General features: G+C 53.2%; 1 protein-coding gene across 2 annotated transcripts; it reads right to left on the reverse strand.

Annotated features, from left to right (window-relative positions):
- Positions 1-1046: 1046 nt before the first annotated feature.
- On the reverse strand, positions 1047-24128 carry ARAF (A-Raf proto-oncogene, serine/threonine kinase). Of its 2 annotated transcripts, none has more exons than XM_063433080.1 (17): positions 24041-24128; positions 17790-17833; positions 14998-15246; positions 14761-14864; positions 14569-14671; positions 12131-12288; positions 10935-11018; positions 10708-10846; positions 8379-8406; positions 6887-7002; positions 5586-5788; positions 5330-5506; positions 4868-4914; positions 4093-4211; positions 3871-4002; positions 3039-3173; positions 1047-2388 (listed from the first exon to the last, which is right to left on the reverse strand). In XM_063433080.1, exons 3-17 carry the CDS (start codon positions 15238-15240, stop codon positions 2248-2250), a joined length of 1929 nt encoding a protein of 642 aa, XP_063289150.1. In that variant the 5' UTR covers positions 15241-15246; positions 17790-17833; positions 24041-24128; the 3' UTR covers positions 1047-2247. The 2 variants fall into 2 exon arrangements, with proteins under 2 accessions (XP_063289150.1, XP_063289149.1); XM_063433079.1 differs by having other exon boundaries at positions 6884-7002; positions 24041-24127.

Consider the following 24128-nt stretch of genomic DNA (forward strand, 5'->3'; position numbering starts at 1 on the left):
TTTGAGCTACAGTAGCTCTCCTGTATGATCAGACGAGACGGGCTACAGTGTGCCCCCATGTACGTTAATGAAGGTTGGGCGCCCATGATCTTGACGCCAGTTCACCATTCCTTTCACCACTTTTGGTAGGTACTAAACACTGCATACCGGGAACACCTCACAAGACTTGCCGTTTTGGATCCGCTCTGACCATCACTATTTGTCAAAGTCACTCAGATCGAGTCGCTTGACCATTTTTCCTGCTTCCAACACGTGAAATTCAAGAACCAACTGTTCACATCCTGCCTAATAAATCCCACCCTGTTACGATATAATCAACGTTCTTCACTTCTGCGAGAGTGTGTATATATATATATATATATATATTTTCTTTCATTTTTCTTGAATCAGTCGTTCTTGTAAGTGTATTTAAAGGACACTGTAAGCACCAGAATTACTGCAGCTAAATGTAGTGTTTGTGGTATAATCCATCTCTTTGAGGAGATGCTGATTGGTGCAGCAGAGCGATTGATGCATTTGCACAGTAAATACTCAATACTTCTTTGTGGCTGAAATCATCATCAATGGTAATCTCAGAGATGGGTGGCTGTGGCGAGGCTGGTGTGGCATTAAAGAAGTAAATCCGTCTAGTTTTTTTTTTTAAGTGGGGGCCTATATCTAAAACACGGAAAACGTTCGGTTAGAAAAATGTTTATTTTTCCTTTTAACGCATTCATCAGATTTTGATGGAATATAAAAAAAAAATTCAATATACCAGTCAAGGTGCTTATTATGAAAGACATACAAGCAGACATGTCTTCGCTCCTTCTAAACATTAGCCACTAAGCAATGCACAAGAGGGGCGTAATCTTGGTGAGCTGTTTAAAAATCTAGTTAAAGGTTAAAATGTTTTGGCATTTACACCAATTTACATGGTGTAGGAGTCATCTACAAATTATTTTTGATGACAACATTGAGCAAAAGGACCCAGGGAATGGGTATTATCAGAAAGCAAGTCGGCAAGTCCCCGGTAAAAGCCAAAAAACATCAATAATTAAAGACTACAATTACACCAAATGTATTTTATTTAAAACTATATATTACACAAATCCATTTAAATTTCTGTGTATCTGCCCTCACCATACAGTTCTATTTATTTCCACATCATTTCTCAAGCATACCAGGCTTAATTTAAAAAAATCCTCGCATTAAAGTAAATACAGGATAACGTGCATCCAACAAGAAGGCCCCATTAAAATTACAAAGAATTCTCCGCTTCTCCCGGCCGCTCGAAAGGAGACTCCGCTTCTCCCGGCCGCTCGAAAGGAGACTCCGCTTCTCCCGGCCGCTCGAAAGGAGACTCCGCTTCTCCCGGCCGCTCGAAAGAATGCTCCAGAAGCACAAATCAGACACATTTTAGTCCTTGCAATAAATAGCTCCATCTCCCGGGAGACGAATAATGGCTTGTAAATGGGGAAATTACCCTATTCTAAGAAATAAGCTCAAAGTTGATTTTGCTAAAGTATGATGTTCACATCACAGTAACCACCTGACACCATTCTTACAATATTGCATTAGATTTAGTCACTATATAGGTAATATTTTTAATCCAAAAGGAGCTTATTTTGTCCATGGAGAATTCCAAAGTTGGAAGGCACATGTATAATTCAAAGTCCACTTTATAAGCCACAACAGACTTGTTCTAAAGTGTTTTCAGGGTGTAACGATGCCTCCTGCGCTTTTTAAACATGGTGCAATATATATACACATGACACATGTTGAATGGTTTACAATGTATACGCACTAATTAGCGACCAATCGCAGAACTCCTGATAAATAACTGTAAGATTCAGATGGGAGGATCAGCTGCCCATCTCAGCCCAAAACTGGTAAAGTATTCCAAAGATTGCTTTAATGTTCTGCATGAGCTCACAAAAGGGCATTTAACGATGCAAACCAAGTTGTAGAGGTGGGCAGACTGACTTATGACACTGGATTCGGCCAGGTGACCCATCTACAGCGGAATGAAGATTATTTGTCGCGGGTGGAGGAATTTGTACAATTTAAAAAAAAAAAAAAGCTTTATACGGAGGGAAAACACAGCCAGCAAAGTGTCTGAAGAAGAAGAAAGCCACATCCAACCCCGGCAAAGAATGACACCAGCTTTGTCACATGTGAAAGATCCCGTCACAGTCACATTATCTGTAGGTACTGCAGCATGGGGTGCTGTATGCACAGTAGGCTAGTGGCCAGGATATCAGAACTCCATCACTGGGGCACAAGTCGCAGGGTGTTCACTAAGAAAGGGTTTAGGTCCTCAGAATTCACTGCTCTGTGTAGTGAAGGTTCTGACGCACTGCGCTCAATCTTGGGCAGCGCTCGTTGAAGCAGCTCAATGGATGAGAGAATCTGTGAGAAAGGAGACAAAGTGAGCACAGGCAATAGACAGAACACAGAAAATGTTGTTATACATCGCACACAGACCAAAGGACACTTATAGGAGCGCTACAGCACTACAAATGCAAACCTGTAGGGCCATATAGCGCCCATCTCCATTTAGATTAGTCCCCCTGTGTGTGTAAAAAAAAAAAAAAAAAACTTCCTTTTTTCCCTTTGGAGCTGTGCTGCTACACCTCCCGTGAGGTCTTTGTGGAGGGGTCACATCACACGCGTTTGTCCATTTAATACTCAGAGAAGCAATGGGGACTAAATGTGCATGCACAGCGAGTGCCACTGGCATCCAATCAAATGCTTCTTATAGAACAGCACTGAATCTAAAGCCACATTTGGTCACATGATCGGCTGTTGGCAGGAAGTGCCACTAGTGGCTGCCCATAGGACAGGCATTACAGATGTGGAAACATTGCTGTATGTAATAAAACCACAATGTTTTACATCACAGGGTGAAAATTAAAGGGACTACACCAAGACCACTCCATTAAGGTGAAGTGATCTATGTGACTTTGTGTCCATTGACTCCATTAGGGACATTAGTCACATTGGTGAACTTCTTTAAGACAGACTTTTTATGTGGCAGCCTCCGTGAATCGTGTCCTTACCTGGGGAAACAGTGGCCTTTCTTCTCTCTTGAATTTTAAGCAGTCAATCAGAAGCCTTTTCATTGCTTTGGGGCAATTATTCGACACTTTGCTGAGGTCAGGAGAGAGGTAGCCACGTCCCACCATGAAAATGATCTGTGACAAAAATAAAAAAGAGCTTAGGTAGATACAACTGCTGCCCTGGGGTAAAAGGCAAATTAATCAATCAGTGCCACCCCCACCCCTTTTATCCAGCCAGGAAATCAGGATTTTGGACTCTCTTTCTTCTGTAATCTAGGGTGAAAGCTCCTGAATTTGCTCACCCCATCATATAATGTGCAAACAGAGAAAAGGAGCTTTATAACAGCCGATTCTCCTGTTCCCTGTCTGTCACCTATTGCGTCTTTTGGCATGGCGCCATCTTGTAAAACATTCTGTCCCTACAGCTCTCTCCATACTCCATGCCATAAGAAGGCGGCCATTACTATAGAAAGCCACCTCCCTCACTAAAGCCAGCTATGGTAGTGTCACACTAATGTGATCTGTTTCCTGACATTCTTCTTCCATAAACCCACTTAGATAATAATCTAGCAGTCTAATGTTTCCATCTAACCATAGTTTGTTATTGATTAGAACAACATATTGCAGCTGGGAGATGCCAGCAGCCAATCCGAAACAATTTGCCAGCATTCCGTGGGCTTCGATTGTCTGGACGCTGTGACTGTCACCTGTGCTATACAGAAAACCATAGTAACAATAAATCCTACGGACTGTGAGTGATTAGCCAAGACGTAACCGGTTGCATTACAAGCAGGATTTGCTTTGGAGAGATTACCAGAATGTGACGACTCACCTGGTCTCTGTTATTGATGTTGGCATACGGTAACAGTCCGGCCATAAGCTCATACAGAACCACTCCATAGGCGTATACATCGGACTGGAAGCTGTACGGGCTGTTCTCCTGCATTCGGATCACCTCTGGGGCCTTCGAGAGACAAGGGAGGGAAAAAAAAAAAAGGTAATTCTCAATTTATCATCCTGCACATGGCAAACCAAAAATACACCAAACACTCACCATCCATAGGATGGAACCACTTGGCTGCTCCACCTGCTGTGAGCCACTCCACCGTGTCTTAACTGTGGCCAGGCCGAAGTCACCAATCTTTACGGTGAGACCCTCGTGCAGGAAGATGTCTGGTGCACAAGTTAAAGGGAAATACACTAAAAGTTAAAATCTCACCCAATAACTACTGATAGAGGTCTCACAGTTTCACTGCAGCAGGAAATCATTCCATTCTTAAGCAGAATAGAAAACCTCTGGAACACCAGCACCCCATCATGCTCAGCCAGCTTTTGATGGGAGTTACAATCCAGAGCAGCTGGATTTGGAATGTGTTCAGTTCCCAGTAACACAGGGGACACATGAATGAAGGTACTGGGGGAATAAGATAAACTGGGAGGCTGTGGGAATGAGATACATGGGGACTGGTGGAATGAGACACATAGGAGGACTGGGGCAATGGGGGAAGTTCCAACCCATGCAATCATCTGGTGTGGCCCTCTCAGGGCTGGTGGGGGAATGAGACAAATGGGGGGCTGTGGGGAATGAGACACATGAATGGAGGGGTTGGGGGACACACAAAGGGGGTGGGGAGGTACAAAAAGAAACAGAGGGGCTGTGGAAGGGGTAAAAGAGACAGACAGGCTAATTTTTCAGCTGATAATTTTGTATGGCCCGCGATGGATGTCATATCTATCCAAATGGTCCTTGGCAGTAACAGCACACACAGGACTCTGCTGCCCCCTTTAGGAGACAGAAGAGAATCAAGGGACAAAGAGTATAAGGATACTGTTTGATTTCAGGTCGCGGTGAATGATATTCTTAGCATGGAGGTAACTAAAAGATAAAAGGATGATTTATTAATTTATGATCACACAATGCATATTAAATATGTGGGTTATTAGAACATTAAAGACAGAATTACAAGTCATAATATGGAATGGCAGTCACCGTATTATCATTATAGCTGGGAAGGCACGGTCTTTGAGTTCCCGGGGCGAGCTCCAACATTAAATAAGGCTCTAACACCAAAACCCTTCTAGACGCTGCCACTAGCAAACCCGTGGGGTTTGGGGGGGGGGGGGGGGGGGAGGGAGAAATCATGATTTGGGTATAAATAGAAAGCTATTGAGGAAGGTGGTTTCATGAAAGGAATCGGAGAATGGTAGAAGAGTTACACTGGATGAGACATTACGGAGCGTTACCACCACGGGCATGGTAACGGACAAAGTGTGCCGCTCTGATTACTCACTCCATGCCTTGGGCTGTTTGCCGAGCGATATCAATGAGTTGGAAGATGTCAAAGCGCGTCTCAATCACGTGCAGGTGGCGATACAGGCTGCTCCCCTCACACCACTGTGTGATTATTGCGAAGTTCGGCCGCGTCATGAATCCCATGAACAGCAGGATGTTAACGTGACGGGTTTTCCTACCAATAAAACAAACCCAGTTTAGTGTGACAGGTCCACGATAGCAGTGACACAGGAACACTGAGCTTTTCTAGTTACCTGAGAACTTGCATTTCATTCTTGAAGGCCTGGATCTGTTCTGCGGTAGGATTGGTGACTTTGAGGATCTTAACGGCCACGTCTCCATGCCACTTGCCGCGAAATACTGTGCCAAACGATCCTGTGCCAATGCGTTTCAGAATAAGCACCTCCGTGTAGTTCACCTCCCAGTAATAGCTAGAGTCTCGGTAGCCAAGTGGTTTCTAATAAAATAAAATATCTTTAAGACTACAGACAAAGAATTAGCCTGTCAATATAACATTATATATACCCCTTTTTTTTTTTTTTTTTTGGTGCTATGTCCTCACTTTGCATTTTATGCATTTGTTCTTTAAAGAACCACTCTAGGCACCCAGACCACTTCAGCTTAATGAAGTGGTCTGGGTGCCAGGTCCAGCTAGGGTTAACCCATTTTTTTATAAACATAGCAGTTTCAGAGAAACTGCTATGTTTATAAATGGGTTAAGCCTTCCCCCAAATCCTCTAGTGGCTGTCTCACTGACAGCCGCTAGAGGCGCTTGTGTGATTCTCACGGTGAAAATCACAGTGAGAGCACGCAAGCGTCCATAGGAAAGCATTGTAAATGCTTTCCTTTGCGACCGGCTGAATGCGCGCGCAGCTCTTGCCGCGCGTGCGCATTCAGCCGACGGGGCGGAACGGAGGAGGATCGGAGGCAGAGAGCTCCCCGCCCAGCGCGGGAAAAAGGTAAGTTTTAACCCTTTTCCCCTTTCCAGAGCCGGGCAGGAGGGGGTCCCTGAGGGTGGGGGCACCCTCAGGGCAATATAGTGCCAGGAAAACGAGTATGTTTTCCTGGCACTATAGCGGTCCTTTAAAGGAAGACTTCAGTCACCATAATAATAACTTCATCTAAATGAAGTTGTTATGGTGCCAGGGGGCCCACGGGAGCTCTCTAAAGGTAGGCTGCCTCCAGCGTCGGATCAACAGAGTTTCTGAAAGCGCGAGTGCCGCTTGGCAGAGGTGCCATTGATTGGCGAGCTCCCGTTTATAATAAATTGTACATAGGACACACAGGAACGGACTATCACTGGCTGGTCAGAGGGTAATGCACATGTCCAGGGACCATTGGGTGAGTACATGGGGCTGTATCAGGTGATCTCCGCACCTTACACGGGGCACACTGTGCCATGGGGACAGATGGGATTTTTGTGAAGGCAGTTAGCAGGAAAGTCATTACCTTCTATTGTAACTACTTCTAGCATTTTACCAGAGTACACCTGGTCATACCGACCCCACGTCACGGTCTGTGTTTTAGCGTGTCTTTACAAAAAGAAACTCACCACCTTTTTCTTTTCATCAGAAGCTGAAGTTTTTCGTTCTCGTGTGGTTTCCACCGGTGACTTGGCTTGGGGAGACTTGCTCCCATGTGATGCAGTACTTTTAGGACCCCCATCACTGGCTGAAAAACAATAGATTTAAAATAAAACTCCAATCCATACAGACACAGAAATGAAGCAGAGTGAACCCCACGGGTACAAATGTGAGAATAGACCTCTCCCGCAGAGGCCACGCTCACTGCCAATACCATTCCACCGGCCGTGCCACGCTCACTGCCAATACCATTCCACCAGCCGTGCCACACTCACTGCCAATACCATTCCACCGGCCATGCCACGCTCACTGCCAATACCATTCCACCGGCCATGCCACGCTCACTGCCAATACCATTCCACCGGCCATGCCACGCTCACTGCCAATACCATTCCACCGGCCGTGCCACGCTCACTGCCAATACCATTCCACCGGCCGTGCCACGCTCACTGCCAATACCATTCCACCGGCCGTGCCACGCTCACTGCCAATACCATTCCACCGGCCGTGCCACGCTCACTGCCAATACCATTCCACCGCCCGTGCCACGCTCACTGCCAATACCATTCCACCGCCCGTGCCACGCTCACTGCCAATACCATTCCACCGGCCGTGCCACGCTCACTGCCAATACCATTCCACCGGCCGTGCCACGCTCACTGCCAATACCATTCCACCGGCCGTGCCACGCTCACTGCCAATACCATTCCACCGGCCGTGCCACGCTCACTGCCAATACCATTCCACCGGCCGTGCCACGCTCACTGCCAATACCATTCCACCGGCCGTGCCACGCTCACTGCCAATACCATTCCACCGGCCGTGCCACGCTCACTGCCAATACCATTCCACCGGCCGTGCCACGCTCACTGCCAATACCATTCCACCGGCCGTGCCACGCTCACTGCCAATACCATTCCACCGGCCGTGCCACGCTCACTGCCAATACCATTCCACCGGCCGTGCCACGCTCACTGCCAATACCATTCCACCGGCCGTGCCACGCTCACTGCCAATACCATTCCACCGGCCGTGCCACGCTCACTGCCAATACCATTCCACCGGCCGTGCCACGCTCACTGCCAATACCATTCCACCGGCCGTGCCACGCTCACTGCCAATACCATTCCACCGGCCGTGCCACGCTCACTGCCAATACCATTCCACCGGCCGTGCCACGCTCACTGCCAATACCATTCCACCGGCCGTGCCACGCTCACTGCCAATACCATTCCACCGGCCGTGCCACGCTCACTGACAATACCATTCCACCGGCCGCGCCACGCTCACTGCCAATACCATTCCACCGGCCGCGCCACGCTCACTGCCAATACCATTCCACCGGCTGCGCCACGCTCACTGCCAATACCATTCCACCCACGGCCATGCAATGCTCACCGCTAATAACATTCCACTGGCCGTGCCACGCTCACTGCTAATAACATTAAAAGAAGAGATACTCACGGGAAACTGCAGAGCTCCGTAGCGCCTCCTGCGAAAATAACAAATCAATGATTTGATGGGTTTGAATAAACAGAAAGAAACTGTACATTCGAAAACTAGACAGACAGCTAGTGAATGGGAGGTGGGGGGGAGCAAGTTACTGGAAATGAATATGTTAGAGGCGGGGGGGCACCTACCTCCCGTCCACAATAAGAGGCGGGGGGGGCACCTACCTCCCGTCCACAATAAGAGGCGGGGGGGGGCACCTACCTCCCGTCCACAATAAGAGGCGGGGGGGCACCTACCTCCCGTCCACAATAAGAGGCGGGGGGGGCACCTACCTCCCGTCCACAATAAGAGGCGGGGGGGGGCACCTACCTCCCGTCCACAATAAGAGGCGGGGGGGGGCACCTACCTCCCGTCCACAATAAGAGGCGGGGGGGGGCACCTACCTCCCGTCCACAATAAGAGGCGGGGGGGGCACCTACCTCCCGTCCACAATAAGAGGCGGGGGGGGCACCTACCTCCCGTCCACAATAAGAGGCGGGGGGGCACCTACCTCCCGTCCACAATAAGAGGCGGGGGGGGGGCACCTACCTCCCGTCCACAATAAGAGGCGGGGGGGGGCACCTACCTCCCGTCCACAATAAGAGGCAGGGGGGGGCACCTACCTCCCGTCCACAATAAGAGGCGGGGGGGGGCACCTACCTCCCGTCCACAATAAGAGGCGGGGGGGGGCACCTACCTCCCGTCCACAATAAGAGGCGGGGGGGGGCACCTACCTCCCGTCCACAATAAGAGGCGGGGGGGCACCTACCTCCCGTCCACAATAAGAGGCGGGGGGGCACCTACCTCCCGTCCACAATAAGAGGCGGGGGGGCACCTACCTCCCGTCCACAATAAGAGGCGGGGGGGCACCTACCTCCCGTCCACAATAAGAGGCGGGGGGGCACCTACCTCCCGTCCACAATAAGAGGCGGGGGGGCACCTACCTCCCGTCCACAATAAGAGGCGGGGGGGGCACCTACCTCCCGTCCACAATAAGAGGCGGGGGGGGGGGCACCTACCTCCCGTCCACAATAAGAGGCGGGGGGGGGGCACCTACCTCCCGTCCACAATAAGAGGCGGGGGGGGGCACCTACCTCCCGTCCACAATAAGAGGCGGGGGGGGGCACCTACCTCCCGTCCACAATAAGAGGCGGGGGGGGGCACCTACCTCCCGTCCACAATAAGAGGCGGGGGGGGGCACCTACCTCCCGTCCACAATAAGAGGCGGGGGGGGGCACCTACCTCCCGTCCACAATAAGAGGCGGGGGGGGGGCACCTACCTCCCGTCCACAATAAGAGGCGGGGGGGGGGGCACCTACCTCCCGTCCACAATAAGAGGCGGGGGGGGGGCACCTACCTCCCGTCCACAATAAGAGGCGGGGGGGGGCACCTACCTCCCGTCCACAATAAGAGGCGGGGGGGGGCACCTACCTCCCGTCCACAATAAGAGGCGGGGGGGGGCACCTACCTCCAGTCCACAATAAGAGGCGGGGGGGGCACCTACCTCCAGTCCACAATAAGAGGCGGGGGGCACCTACCTCCCGTCCACAATAAGAGGCGGGGGGCACCTACCTCCCGTCCACAATAAGAGGCGGGGGGGCACCTACCTCCCGTCCACAATAAGAGGCGGGGGGGCACCTACCTCCCGTCCACAATAAGAGGCGGGGGGCACCTACCTCCCGTCCACAATAAGAGGCGGGGGGCACCTACCTCCCGTCCACAATAAGAGGCGGGGGGGGCACCTACCTCCAGTCCACAATAAGAGGCGGGGGCACCTACCTCCCGTCCACAATAAGAGGCGGGGGCACCTACCTCCCGTCCACAATAAGAGGCGGGGGCACCTACCTCCCGTCCACAATAAGAGGCGGGGGCACCTACCTCCCGTCCACAATAAGAGGCGGGAGTACCTACATACGGCTCTATAATAAGAGTTGACTTGATGAACAGCTTTTAGGGTAGTGTATATCTTGTACACATTTCAACAAAACAGTGACAAACCCAAAGCAAGCAGTGGTACTGCCCCACAATCTGTGCTGCTGTTAAGAACTGGCCCTTGGGATGTCTAGGTATTTCTGTAGGTGGATTATAATTGCTCTGGATTGTTGGTTTCCTGCTACACACAGTAGGTAACTGTTAACAGACCTGTGGGGGACCATGGCTAGACGTTACTGCTGTCGTATTGTACAGCTCCCTCAGCGACGTATAGCCTAGTGACACTGACAGAATGGACAAGTCTGGTCTCTCGTTCTATAACTGATCGCAATTCTACCAGGATTAGCAGGAAGTGACACTTTTCTGATACCTCAATAATGGAGTTATCCACGGGGCCTGTGGTGCTGTCAATATGAACGTTTGGGGTAGAGGTGGAACGGTGTCTCTGCAGGGGTGGTCCCTCACCGGGAAATGAAAAGGAACCAGATCCTGGGTGCTGTGTCCGAGGGCTGTGAAAGGGAGAGATGGAATGGGGTGGGAACCAGGGACACAAATGAAAAGGAAAAGCTTATAATATAGTAAAGTGTCCTTCATTACCTGGGTGGCTGTGGTGTTAGGGGCTCGTAGGACAAACTGGGGGTATTGTCATAAAATCCTGGGAAGTCGTGGTAATCAGATACCCTTCAAAAATCAGAAGAAAATACAGTCAGTGAGTATTCTCAACAATACGATAAACATGTATCATAACAGCCTCGAAGTCCCTCACAAAATACATAGAGTGTCATCAAGCTTCCTCCTGGTCAGTGACCCCAAACACCCTCAAGATAAGGAAACTGAAAAAGTCCAATAATAGACGCAACCACCAAGGCGGATCAATGTAAGGAACAGAAACACTTGACAAATTAAAGGTAACATAATGTCAAAAATATAGTATTCGTTATGAATTACCCTGTGAATCTCCACTTGTGTGTGTGTTGACAGGGACGGCTAGTTGTATGTGTGTGTGTGTGTGTGTGTGTGTGTTGACAGGGACGGCTAGTTGTATGTGTGTGTGTGTTGACAGGGACGGCTAGTTGTATGTGTGTGTGTGTGTGTGTGTGTGTGTGTGTTGACAGGGACGGCTAGTTGTGTGTGTGTGTGTGTGTGTGTGTTGACAGGGACGGCTAGTTGTGTGTGTGTGTGTGTGTTGACAGGGACGGCTAGTTGTGTGTGTGTGTGTGTTGACAGGGACGGCTAGTTGTGTGTGTGTGTGTGTGTTGACAGGGACGGCTAGTTGTGTGTGTGTTGACAGGGACGGCTAGTTAAGCATTCCTTACTGTCACACTGGTTTTAACCTCCTACATTTCATGAAACACTGACTCTGGGATTTACCTCATAGCCAATATCTGTCAGACGGCAGAATGAATGAAACACACACAGTGTAAGGGAGAGTGAAGACAGCGGAGACACAACGATACAAAAAAAAAAAATCAAAAATAAATCACAGAGCTTCATAGCAAACGCACAACAAACCAGCTTACAGCTTTTGTAAGTAAATTCAAACCACTGTATAAACCCCCTTTAATGAAATGTTTCTATTTTTTACTGATGGTCTACATGCCATATGACACAATATGGCAGCAGAAGCAGCTGCTGTACAACCTCCCACAAGCAGAAGATACGTCTGAGCATATCTACCCGCGTTTTGGGTTCGTATATCTTTCGATCTGCATGTGACGCCACCATCACAAAATATGAGGGAAAAAGCACAGGTTAAAATATAGGACAATATGAAGCAGGATCATTCGACTTACATGTGTTTGGGGAGTTTGGTCATATCCACGCAAGCCGTGGGCACCTTGCTGCTGCAATGCTGGTGGAATTTATAACCACACGTCTGGCAACGGAAACCGTGGAACAGGAACTTTAGGCAGAAGTCACAGAATGCCAAGTTAAAATGGGTCTTTCTCACCTGCAGGATGGACAGAACGAGGAAACGTTATAAAATAATAATAATTTCCATAGGAAGAACTCATTAAAACACTGCTGAATAAGCGCTGAAACTTATATGATATTTGTTTTTTAGAATTGGGAAAATTCTCTCTGTTTTAGCAGCTATTATTGTTTGAGTACCTGAGGTACGACATTTATTATATTATCTTGATTGGCTATTGACTTGTTACGTCGGCCGTTTATTTTCAACTTGCGCTCTCTTTATAACTATATTTGGCTCTATATAAATACCAATAACATCGGACAGTCAGAAATAGCAGAGGAATTACATAGATTGATTTTTTTTCTTCTTCCATTTTTTTAAGACTTTTACATTTTATTCTCAATAACGTATAAAAAAAAAAAAAAGTCTTACACTGTTTCGTATTCCCCCATAAAGGCAGGCCCAACACACAGGTCCATTACGCGCTCTACACTGCATGCAGAATTATTAGGCAAATGAGTATTTTGACCACATCATCCTCTTTATGCATGTTGTCTTACTCCAAGCTGTATAGGCTCGAAAGCCTACTACCAATTAAGCATATTAGGTGATGTGCATCTCTGTAATGAGAAGGGGTGTGGTCTAATGACATCAACACCCTATATCAGGTGTGCATAATTATTAGGCAACTTCCTTTCCTTTGGCAAAATGGGTCAAAAGAAGGACTTGACAGGCTCAGAAAAGTCAAAAATATATTGCAGAGGGATGCAGCACTCTTAAAATTGCAAAGCTTCTGAAGCGTGATCATCGAACAATCAAGCGTTTCATTCAAAATAGTCAACAGGGTCGCAAGAAGCGTGTGGAGAAACCAAGGCGCAAAATAACTGCCCATGAACTGAGAAAAGTCAAGCGTGCAGCTGCCAAGATGCCACTTGCCACCAGTTTGCCCATATTTCAGAGCTGCAACATCACTGGAGTGCCCGAAAGCACAAGGTGTGCAATACCCAGAGACATGGCCAAGGTAAGAAAGGCTGAAAGACGACCACCACTGAACAAGACACACAAGCTGAAACGTCAAGACTGATTTTTCTAAGGTTTTATGGACTGATGAAATGAGAGTGAGTCTTGATGGGCCAGATGGATGGGCCCGTGGCTGGATTGGTAAAGGGCAGAGAGCTCCAGTCCGACTCAGACGCCAGCAAGGTGGAGGTGGAGTACTGGTTTGGGCTGGTATCATCAAAGATGAGCTTGTGGGGCCTTTTCGGGTTGAGGATGGAGTCAAGCTCAACTCCCAGTTTCTGGAAGACACCTTCTTCAAGCAGTGGTACAGGAAGAAGTCTGCATCCTTCAAGAAAAACATGATTTTCATGCAGGACAATGCTCCATCACACGCGTCCAAGTACTCCACAGCGTGGCTGGCAAGAAAGGGTATAAAAGAAGAAAATCTAATGACATGGCCTCCTTGTTCACCTGATCTGAACCGCATTGAGAACCTGTGGTCCATCATCAAATGTGAGATTTACAAGGAGGGAAAACAGTACACCTCTCTGAACAGTGTCTGGGAGGCTGTGGATGCTGCTGCACGCAATGTTGATGGTGAACAGATCAAAACACTGACAGAATCCATGGATGGCAGGCTTTTGAGTGTCCTTGCAAAGAAAGGTGGCTATATTGGTCACTGGTTTGTTTTTGTTATGTTTTTGAATGTTAGAAATGTATATTTGTGAATGTTGAGATGTTATATTGGTTTCACTGGTAAAAATAAATAATTGAAATGGGTATATATTTGTTTTTTGTTAAGTTGCCTAATAATTATGCACAGTAATAGTCACCTGCACACACAGATATCCCCCTAAAATAGCTATAACTAAAAACAAACTAAAAACTACTTCCAAAAATATTCAGCTTTGATATTAATGAGTTTTTTGGGTTCATTGAGAACATGGTTGTTGTTCAATAATAAAATGAATCCTCAAAAATACAACTTGCCTAATAATTCTGCACTCCCTGTAGGTCTGAGAAACGGAGCACTGGGGCCTGTCCAAGACGGAGGGAAACCTCGAGCCGAAATCCTAAAACCACTATCGGAACTAAAGCCTACGGACCTGAGTAACTTGTTACACCGTGTTACTTGCTACTACTTGACCTGTATTGTAACCATTTCACTTTAAAATAAAGAATGTCAAAAAAAAAAAAATCTTAAAAATGGAACAAGCTGAAATAAATTTTAAAAAATTAAATGCATATATTTAAATAGGACAGTATATGTACCAGAGGTTGATAAATAGAAATCATATTTTACTGATAATCACTCACAAAATTGTGCATCGAAAGAGGGACATTAGCCAACACTTCCACCATCAGCTCCTCTCCCACGAGCGGGGTAATATCGGTCTCCCAATCTGTGATTGTTTTACGGCTGTAACAAGAATACAATTAAATGAGGCCTGTTAACCAACCCAAGATCACTCACAGTGTTTTTTGGTTTTTTTCCCTATCCTTTCTTACCCCTGTATGAGACGATAAACGGCGCAGCACTCCTGACTCAGGCCTCGCACTTTCAAAGCCTTATCGAGTGAATCATAGACAGTCATTCCAGGCTTCACGTTAACCTGAAACAAATATCAGCAACACATGGGCTAAACAACAGAGCACGCTGTAAGGCAGGCAGGCAGGAAAGGCAGTGAGATCCAGCAGGTCTAAGCCATGACACGGAAAGAGTAAGTAAAACCAAAAAAAGCTTACCACCGTTCTTTGCTGGTTAGGTAGGTACACCTTGACCGTGCCTCCAGACTTGCCTTCTGTTTGGATGTCACTTTGGCTGGCCAATCTGGTCCCTTCATGGTGCATGGGGGACCGTGCCCCAGGGCTAGGCAGCTCCAGGACAGGTGCAGAAAGCATAAGTGCGCTCCCCTTCCCCAGCTCCCGGGAGAGAGAACGCAGGGCGCCATTTACCATAGTTCCAGGAGGAGTCTGAGAGCGCTTCATTGGTCCCTTGACAAAAGAGAGATGAGCAATTACAAACAAGCACCAGATCCTCTGCGTTAGAGACTGCTGCCTGTTTCTCTCTGTGCATTCTGCTCTCCCCCTCATATGCACTGGCCTTCGCTCTGTATCAAGCTGCGCATTACACAGAAACCATGTTCATACCATTTGGTGGAACAAAAAAACACAACAGATGGGGAAGAGAGGAGAGCCATAGAACAGGGAGGAGTTAGTAAAGAAACTGAGAATAAGCTAGAAGCCGAGAGAGCAGACTACAACTGCAAACACTGCCAACGAACAGCAGCTGGGGGTTGAGATTACCACGATTAAACGCCCTACGACACAACACGCTAGTTATATCTCACCTCAATACAATAGAAGATAACGTGGAAATAGATTCCGCAGTCGCAGTGAATATCCTTGTGTCTGTTTTATTGTTGGTATGCGAGTTAATATGGCTATCCATTGTGTATGTGAAATATGCTTACACTTGCATTTGATATATATGGATTTTGCCATTTTATATATGTTTTGTATTATATATGAAATCGTTCTGAAATAGTCATATCTCACCTCTCGCTGTAAAACACGCACTGCGCTAGTTATATCTCACCTCTCGCTGTAAAACACGCACTGCGCTACTTACATCTCACCTCTCGCTGTAAAACACGCACTGCGCTAGTTATATCTCACCTCTCGCTGTAAAACACGCACTGCGCTACTTACATCTCACCTCTCGCTGTAAAACACGCACTGCCCTAGTTATATCTTACCTCTCGCTGTAAAACACGCACTGCGCTAGTTCTCACCTCTCGCTGTAAAACACGCACTGCGCTAGTTATATCTCACCTCTCGCTGTAAAACACGCACTGCGCTAGTTATATCTCACCTCTCGCTGTAAAACACGCACTGCGCTAGTTATATCTCACCTCTCGCTGTAAAACACGCACTGCCCTAGTTATATCTCACCTCTCGCTGTAAAACACGCACTGCGCTAGTTACATCTCACCTCTCGCTGTAAAACACGCACTGCCCTAGTTATATCTCACCTCTCGCTGTAAAACACGCACTGCGCTAGTTACATCTCACCTCTCGCTGTAAAACACGCACTGCGCTAGTTATATCTCACCTCTCGCTGTAAAACACGCACTGCGCTAGTTACATCTCACCTCTCGCTGTAAAACACGCACTGCCCTAGTTATATCTCACCTCTCGCTGTAAAACACGCACTGCGCTAGTTACATCTCACCTCTCGCTGTAAAACACGCACTGCGCTAGTTATATCTCACCTCTCGCTGTAAAACACGCACTGCGCTAGTTATATCTCACCTCTCGCTGTAAAACACGCACTGCCCTAGTTATTTCTCACCTCTTGCTGTAAAACACGCACTGCGCTAGTTACATCTCACCTCTCGCTGTAAAACATGCACTGCGCTAGTTACATCTCACCTCTCGCTGTAAAACACGCACTGCGCTAGTTATATCTTGTTACGAACTTCAGTGGTTATGGTACTGAGTTCGCCTATTCCCTTTCCAATTGCTGAGCACAAGTGATTATAGCTGCAGTTAGGGTGTAAAGGAATAGTAAAAATGAATGCAGCTTCCAAGATGAATCTCCCCAGCAAATAAAAGGTTACCCAAGCATGAGCCTAGACTTCATGAAGGGTACAACAGGAATAATGTTTTATTGATGTTACACTGGCTTTTATGGAAATCCTCCTGCAAGAGGACCTCCCACAGAAAACAAAAGTGACAACCAATCATAACACAGATTTACAGTAAAACCCTCCCTTCCTCTGCCTGGGAGATAATTAGATAAGTTTAAGGATAACCCAATTATCTCCAGGCAAAGGACACACAATTTCCCCAAAACTTAGAACACCCCATTACACTCAAGGTATCCCCACAAATTACATATCCCCCCATAGCCCCGATCTGGGAGACCAACATATTAAAATTTCACCCAGATCGGTTCAAGGGTTCTCAAAAAGTATGGAAGTCTTAGTTAACCGACCACACACACAAGGCTCCTGCCCAAAACAGTTCCATGAATTCAGTGTGTGCGGTAGGTCAATTTTGAAAAGTGCATAAAAACTAATAAAACCACGAACGGAGCCTCCTGGCTCATAAGAGCGATTGTTCCCCTTGTTCGTGGGAACCGAACTACCGAACAGCGCTCTCCTAGCTGTTCGGCAACAAAAGGAAGCAGACGTTTGAATGTTTTCAGCGGTGTTCGGGAAGTCGAGTGTCATATTTTAGTCCCAGACACTCGACGACCAAGTCCCGCTGCTCCCTTTCATGCAAACAAGATGGCCGCTGTTTGCTCTTCCACGTAGCGTTCGACTATGCGAACGGCGGCCGCCCAGAGAGCGCTCAATTGACTGTTCCCTTTGTAGATAATGAGCCAAGAGGGTGGTCTGCGTTTGGTAGTTTAATCTACCAAATTAATAAAACTTAAACGACTGACAGAAGAAAATCCCGAAATCAAGTCTATTTTCTTCACATATCTCACCTCTCGCCCTAAAACAAGCATTGCACTAGTTATATCTCACCTCTCGCCCTTGTGTCTATCCGTTCAATGCAGTTAGTGCACTACCTATGAAGGAAAGAACAGCTTATTAGTTGTATAAAACACTTTACATATTACTATGCCCTCTATAGTCTATATATGTTACTCAAGGCCGCTGAAGGGGTTAAAACCTTTAATATATGGACTCCACATAGAGCCCGATTGATGTTATTAACCCCTCACAGGGCTAAATTAACCCCTCACAGGGTAGTGTGTGTGACATTAACCCCTCACAGGGCGGCGTGGGTGATATTAACCCCTCACATGGCTTTATAAACCTCTCACAGTGGGGGGGGATATTAACCCCTCGAGGGGCGGTGGGGGGGATATTAACCCCTCGAGGGGGCGGTGGGGGGGGGTTTAACCCCTCGAGGGGGCGGTGGGGGAGGGATGTTTAACCCCTCGAGGGGGCGGTGGGGGGGGGGATGTTTAACCCCTCGAGGGGGCGGTGGGGGGGATGTTTAACCCCTCGAGGGGGCGGTGGATGTTTAACCCCTCGAGGGGGCGGTGGGGGGGGGGGATGTTTAACCCCTCGAGGGGGCGGTGGGGGGGGGGGGATGTTTAACCCCTCGAGGGGGCGTGGGGGGGGATGTTTAACCCCTCGAGGGGGCGGTGGGGGGGGATGTTTAACCCCTCGAGGGGGCGGTGGGGGGGGATGTTTAACCCCTCGAGGGGGCGGTGGGGGGGGATGTTTAACCCCTCGAGGGGGCGGTGGGGGGGGATATTAACCCCTCGAGGGGCGGTGGGGGGGGATATTAACCCCTCGAGGGGGCGGTGGGGGGGGATATTAACCCCTCGAGGGGGCGGTGGGGGGGGATATTAACCCCTCGAGGGGGCGGTGGGGGGGGATATTAACCCCTCGAGGGGCGGTGGGGGGGATATTAACCCCTCGAGGGGCGGTGGGGGGGGATATTAACCCCTCGAGGGGCGGTGGGGGGGGGGATATTAACCCCTCGAGGGGCGGTGGGGGGGATATTAACCCCTCGAGGGGCGGTGGGGGGGGATATTAACCCCTCGAGGGGGCGGTGGGGGGGATATTAACCCCTCGAGGGGGCGGTGGGGGGGGATATTAACCCCTCGAGGGGGCGGTGGGGGGGGATATTAACCCCTCGAGGGGGCGGCGGGGGGGATATTAACCCCTCGAGGGGGCGGCGGGGGGGGATATTAACCCCTCGAGGGGGCGGCGGGGGGGATATTAACCCCTCGAGGGGGCGGCGGGGGGGGATATTAACCCCTCGAGGGGGCGGCGGGGGGGGATATTAACCCCTCACGGGGGCGGCGGTGGAGATATTAACCCCTCACGGGGGCGGTGGAGATATTAACCCCTCACGGGGGCGGTGGAGATATTAACCCCTCACGGGGGCGGCGGGGATATTAACCCCTCACGGGGGCGGCGGGGATATTAACCCCTCACGGGGGCGGCGGGGATATTAACCCCTCACGGGGGCGGCGGGGATATTAACCCCTCACGGGGGCGGCGGGGATATTAACCCCTCACGGGGGCGGCGGGGATATTAACCCCTCACGGGGGCGGCGGGGATATTAACCCCTCACGGGGGCGGCGGGGATATTAACCCCTCACGGGGGCGGCGGGGATATTAACCCCTCACGGGGGCGGCGGGGATATTAACCCCTCACGGGGGCGGCGGAGATATTAACCCCTCACGGGGGCGGCGGAGATATTAACCCCTCACGGGGGCGGCGGAGATATTAACCCCTCACGGGGGCGGCGGAGATATTAACCCCTCACGGGGGCGGCGGAGATATTAACCCCTCACGGGGGCGGCGGAGATATTAACCCCTCACGGGGGCGGCGGAGATATTAACCCCTCACGGGGGCGGCGGGGATATTAACCCCTCACGGGGGCGGCGGGGATATTAACCCCTCACGGGGGCGGCGGGGATATTAACCCCTCACGGGGGCGGCGGGGATATTAACCCCTCACGGGGGCGGCGGGGATATTAACCCCTCACGGGGGCGGCGGGGATATTAACCCCTCACGGGGGCGGCGGGGATATTAACCCCTCACGGGGGCGGCGGAGATATTAACCCCTCACGGGGGCGGCGGAGATATTAACCCCTCACGGGGGCGGCGGAGATATTAACCCCTCACGGGGGCGGCGGAGATATTAACCCCTCACGGGGGCGGCGGAGATATTAACCCCTCACGGGGGCGGCGGAGATATTAACCCCTCACGGGGGCGGCGGAGATATTAACCCCTCACGGGGGCGGCGGAGATATTAACCCCTCACGGGGGCGGCGGAGATATTAACCCCTCACGGGGGCGGCGGGGTAACCCCTCACGGGGGCGGCGGGGTAACCCCTCACGGGGGCGGCGGGGTAACCCCTCACGGGGGCGGCGGGGTAACCCCTCACGGGGGCGGCGGGGTAACCCCTCACGGGGGCGGCGGGGTAACCCCTCACGGGGGCGGCGGGGTAACCCCTCACGGGGGCGGCGGGGTAACCCCTCACGGGGGCGGCGGGGTAACCCCTCACGGGGGCGGCGGGGTAACCCCTCACGGGGGCGGCGGGGTAACCCCTCACGGGGGCGGCGGGGTAACCCCTCACGGGGGCGGCGGGGTAACCCCTCACGGGGGCGGCGGGGTAACCCCTCACGGGGGCGGCGGGGTAACCCCTCACGGGGGCGGCGGGGTAACCCCTCACGGGGGCGGCGGGGTAACCCCTCACGGGGGCGGCGGGGTAACCCCTCACGGGGGCGGCGGGGTAACCCCTCACGGGGGCGGCGGGGTAACCCCTCACGGGGGCGGCGGGGTAACCCCTCACGGGGGCGGCGGGGTAACCCCTCACGGGGGCGGCGGGGTAACCCCTCACGGGGGCGGCGGGGTAACCCCTCACGGGGGCGGCGGGGTAACCCCTCACGGGGGCGGCGGGGTAACCCCTCACGGGGGCGGCGGGGTAACCCCTCACGGGGGCGGCGGGGTAACCCCTCACGGGGGCGGCGGGGTAACCCCTCACGGGGGCGGCGGGGTAACCCCTCACGGGGGCGGCGGGGTAACCCCTCACGGGGGCGGCGGGGTAACCCCTCACGGGGGCGGCGGGGTAACCCCTCACGGGGGCGGCGGGGTAACCCCTCACGGGGGCGGCGGGGTAACCCCTCACGGGGGCGGCGGGGTAACCCCTCACGGGGGCGGCGGGGTAACCCCTCACGGGGGCGGCGGGGTAACCCCTCACGGGGGCGGCGGGGTAACCCCTCACGGGGGCGGCGGGGTAACCCCTCACGGGGGCGGCGGGGTAACCCCTCACGGGGGCGGCGGGGTAACCCCTCACGGGGGCGGCGGGGTAACCCCTCACGGGGGCGGCGGGGTAACCCCTCACGGGGGCGGCGGGGTAACCCCTCACGGGGGCGGCGGGGTAACCCCTCACGGGGGCGGCGGGGTAACCCCTCACGGGGGCGGCGGGGTAACCCCTCACGGGGGCGGCGGGGTAACCCCTCACGGGGGCGGCGGGGTAACCCCTCACGGGGGCGGCGGGGTAACCCCTCACGGGGGCGGCGGGGTAACCCCTCACGGGGGCGGCGGGGTAACCCCTCACGGGGGCGGCGGGGTAACCCCTCACGGGGGCGGCGGGGTAACCCCTCACGGGGGCGGCGGGGTAACCCCTCACGGGGGCGGCGGGGTAACCCCTCACGGGGGCGGCGGGGTAACCCCTCACGGGGGCGGCGGGGTAACCCCTCACGGGGGCGGCGGGGTAACCCCTCACGGGGGCGGCGGGGTAACCCCTCACGGGGGCGGCGGGGTAACCCCTCACGGGGGCGGCGGGGTAACCCCTCACGGGGGCGGTGGGGTAACCCCTCACGGGGGCGGTGGGGTAACCCCTCACGGGGGCGGTGGGGTAACCCCTCACGGGGGCGGTGGGGTAACCCCACAGGGGGCGGTGGGGTAACCCCACAGGGGGCGGTGGGGTAACCCCACAGGGGGCGGTGGGGTAACCCCACAGGGGGCGGTGGGGGGGGATATTAACCCCTCAGGGGGCGGTGGGGGGGGATATTAACCCCTCAGGGGGCGGTGGGGGGGATATTAACCCCTCAGGGGGCGGTGGGGGGGATATTAACCCCTCAGGGGGCGGTGGGGGGGGATATTAACCCCTCAGGGGGCGGTGGGGGGGGATATTAACCCCTCAGGGGGCGGTGGGGGGGATATTAACCCCTCAGGGGGCGGTGGGGGGGGATATTAACCCCTCAGGGGGCGGTGGGGGGGGATATTAACCCCTCAGGGGGCGGTGGGGGGGGATATTAACCCCTCAGGGGGCGGTGGGGGGGATATTAACCCCTCAGGGGGCGGTGGGGGGGGATATTAACCCCTCAGGGGGCGGTGGGGGGGGATATTAACCCCTCAGGGGGCGGTGGGGGGGGATATTAACCCCTCAGGGGGCGGTGGGGGGGGATATTAACCCCTAAGGGGGCGGTGGGGGGGATATTAACCCCTCAGGGGGCGGTGGGGGGGGATATTAACCCCTCAGGGGGCGGTGGGGGGGGATATTAACCCCTCAGGGGGCGGTGGGGGGGATATTAACCCCTCAGGGGGCAGTGGGGGGGATATTAACCCCTCAGGGGGCAGTGGGGGGGATATTAACCCCTCAGGGGGCGGTGGGGGGGATATTAACCCCTCAGGGGGCGGTGGGGGGGGAATATTAACCCCTCAGGGGGCGGTATATTAACCCCTCAGGGGGCGGTGGGGGGGGATATTAACCCCTCAGGGGGCGGTGGGGGGGGAATATTAACCCCTCAGGGGGCGGTATATTAACCCCTCAGGGGGCGGTGGGGGGGGATATTAACCCCTCAGGGGGCGGTGGGGGGGGATATTAACCCCTCAGGGGGCGGTGGGGGGGGATATTAACCCCTCAGGGGGCGGTGGGGGGGGATATTAACCCCTCAGGGGGCGGTGGGGGGGGATATTAACCCCTCAGGGGGCGGTGGGGGGGGAATATTAACCCCTCAGGGGGCGGTGGGGGGGGAATATTAACCCCTCAGGGGGCGGTATATTAACCCCTCAGGGGGCGGTGGGGGGGATATTAACCCCTCAGGGGGCGGTGGGGGGGGGATATTAACCCCTCAGGGGGCGGTGGGGGGGATATTAACCCCTCAGGGGGCGGTGGGGGGGATATTAACCCCTCAGGGGGCGGTGGGGGGGGGATATTAACCCCTCAGGGGGCGGTGGGGGGGGGATATTAACCCCTCAGGGGGCGGTGGGGGGGGGATATTAACCCCTCAGGGGGCGGTGGGGGGGGATATTAACCCCTCAGGGGGCGGTGGGGGGGGATATTAACCCCTCAGGGGGCGGTGGGGGGGGGATATTAACCCCTCAGGGGGCGGTGGGGGGGGGATATTAACCCCTCAGGGGGCGGTGGGGGGGGATATTAACCCCTCAGGGGGCGGTGGGGGGGGATATTAACCCCTCAGGGGGCGGTGGGGGGGGATATTAACCCCTCAGGGGGCGGTGGGGGGGGATATTAACCCCTCAGGGGGCGGTGGGGGGGATATTAACCCCTCAGGGGGCGGTGGGGGGGGGATATTAACCCCTCAGGGGCGGTGGGGGGGATATTAACCCCTCAGGGGGCGGTGGGGGGGATATTAACCCCTCAGGGGGCGGTGGGGGGGGATATTAACCCCTCAGGGGGCGGTGGGGGGGATATTAACCCCTCAGGGGGCGGTGGGGGGGGATATTAACCCCTCAGGGGGCGGTGGGGGGGGATATTAACCCCTCAGGGGGCGGTGGGGGGGGATATTAACCCCTCAGGGGGCGGTGGGGGGGGATATTAACCCCTCAGGGGGCGGTGGGGGGGGATATTAACCCCTCAGGGGGCGGTGGGGGGGGATATTAACCCCACAGGGGGCGGTGGGGGGGATATTAACCCCTCAGGGGGCGGTGGGGGGGATATTAACCCCTCAGGGGGCGGTGGGGGGGGATATTAACCCCTCAGGGGGCGGTGGGGGGGGGATATTAACCCCTCAGGGGGCGGTGGGGGGGGGGATATTAACCCCTCAGGGGGCGGTGGGGGGGGATATTAACCCCTCAGGGGGCGGTGGGGGGGATATTAACCCCTCAGGGGGCGGTGGGGGGGGATATTAACCCCTCAGGGGGCGGTGGGGGGGGATATTAACCCCTCAGGGGGCGGCTCTCGAACCCCCGCCGGTTCCCGTCATACTGGGGGCAGCCGGTGACGCGCTGCGCTTTGGGATGACGTCATATCGGACCCAGTCGGTTCCACTCACCCGGTACAGGGAGCCGCCGCCATGTCAGAGCAGAACGAGCCGGTCCCGCCCTCCTCACTTCTCATTGGCCAAGGACACTGCTCTCTCA

Source organism: Pelobates fuscus, chromosome 9 (genome assembly GCF_036172605.1).
Source record: "Pelobates fuscus isolate aPelFus1 chromosome 9, aPelFus1.pri, whole genome shotgun sequence".
Classification (NCBI taxonomy): domain Eukaryota; kingdom Metazoa; phylum Chordata; class Amphibia; order Anura; family Pelobatidae; genus Pelobates; species Pelobates fuscus.

Bases quoted from the DNA above. Each gene is read 5' to 3' on its own strand.
- ARAF (XM_063433079.1), bottom strand. From the start codon at position 15,240: ATGAAGCGCTCTCAGACTCCTCCTGGAACTATGGTAAATGGCGCCCTG. The intron at 12,289-14,568 runs GTGAGTGATTAT...TCCATCCTGCAG, and splicing joins CTCTTTCGATGCACAATTTT to GTGAGAAAGACCCATTTTAA. The intron at 5,789-6,883 runs GTGAGTTTCTTT...TTATTTTATTAG, and splicing joins CTGATGAAAAGAAAAAGGTG to AAACCACTTGGCTACCGAGA.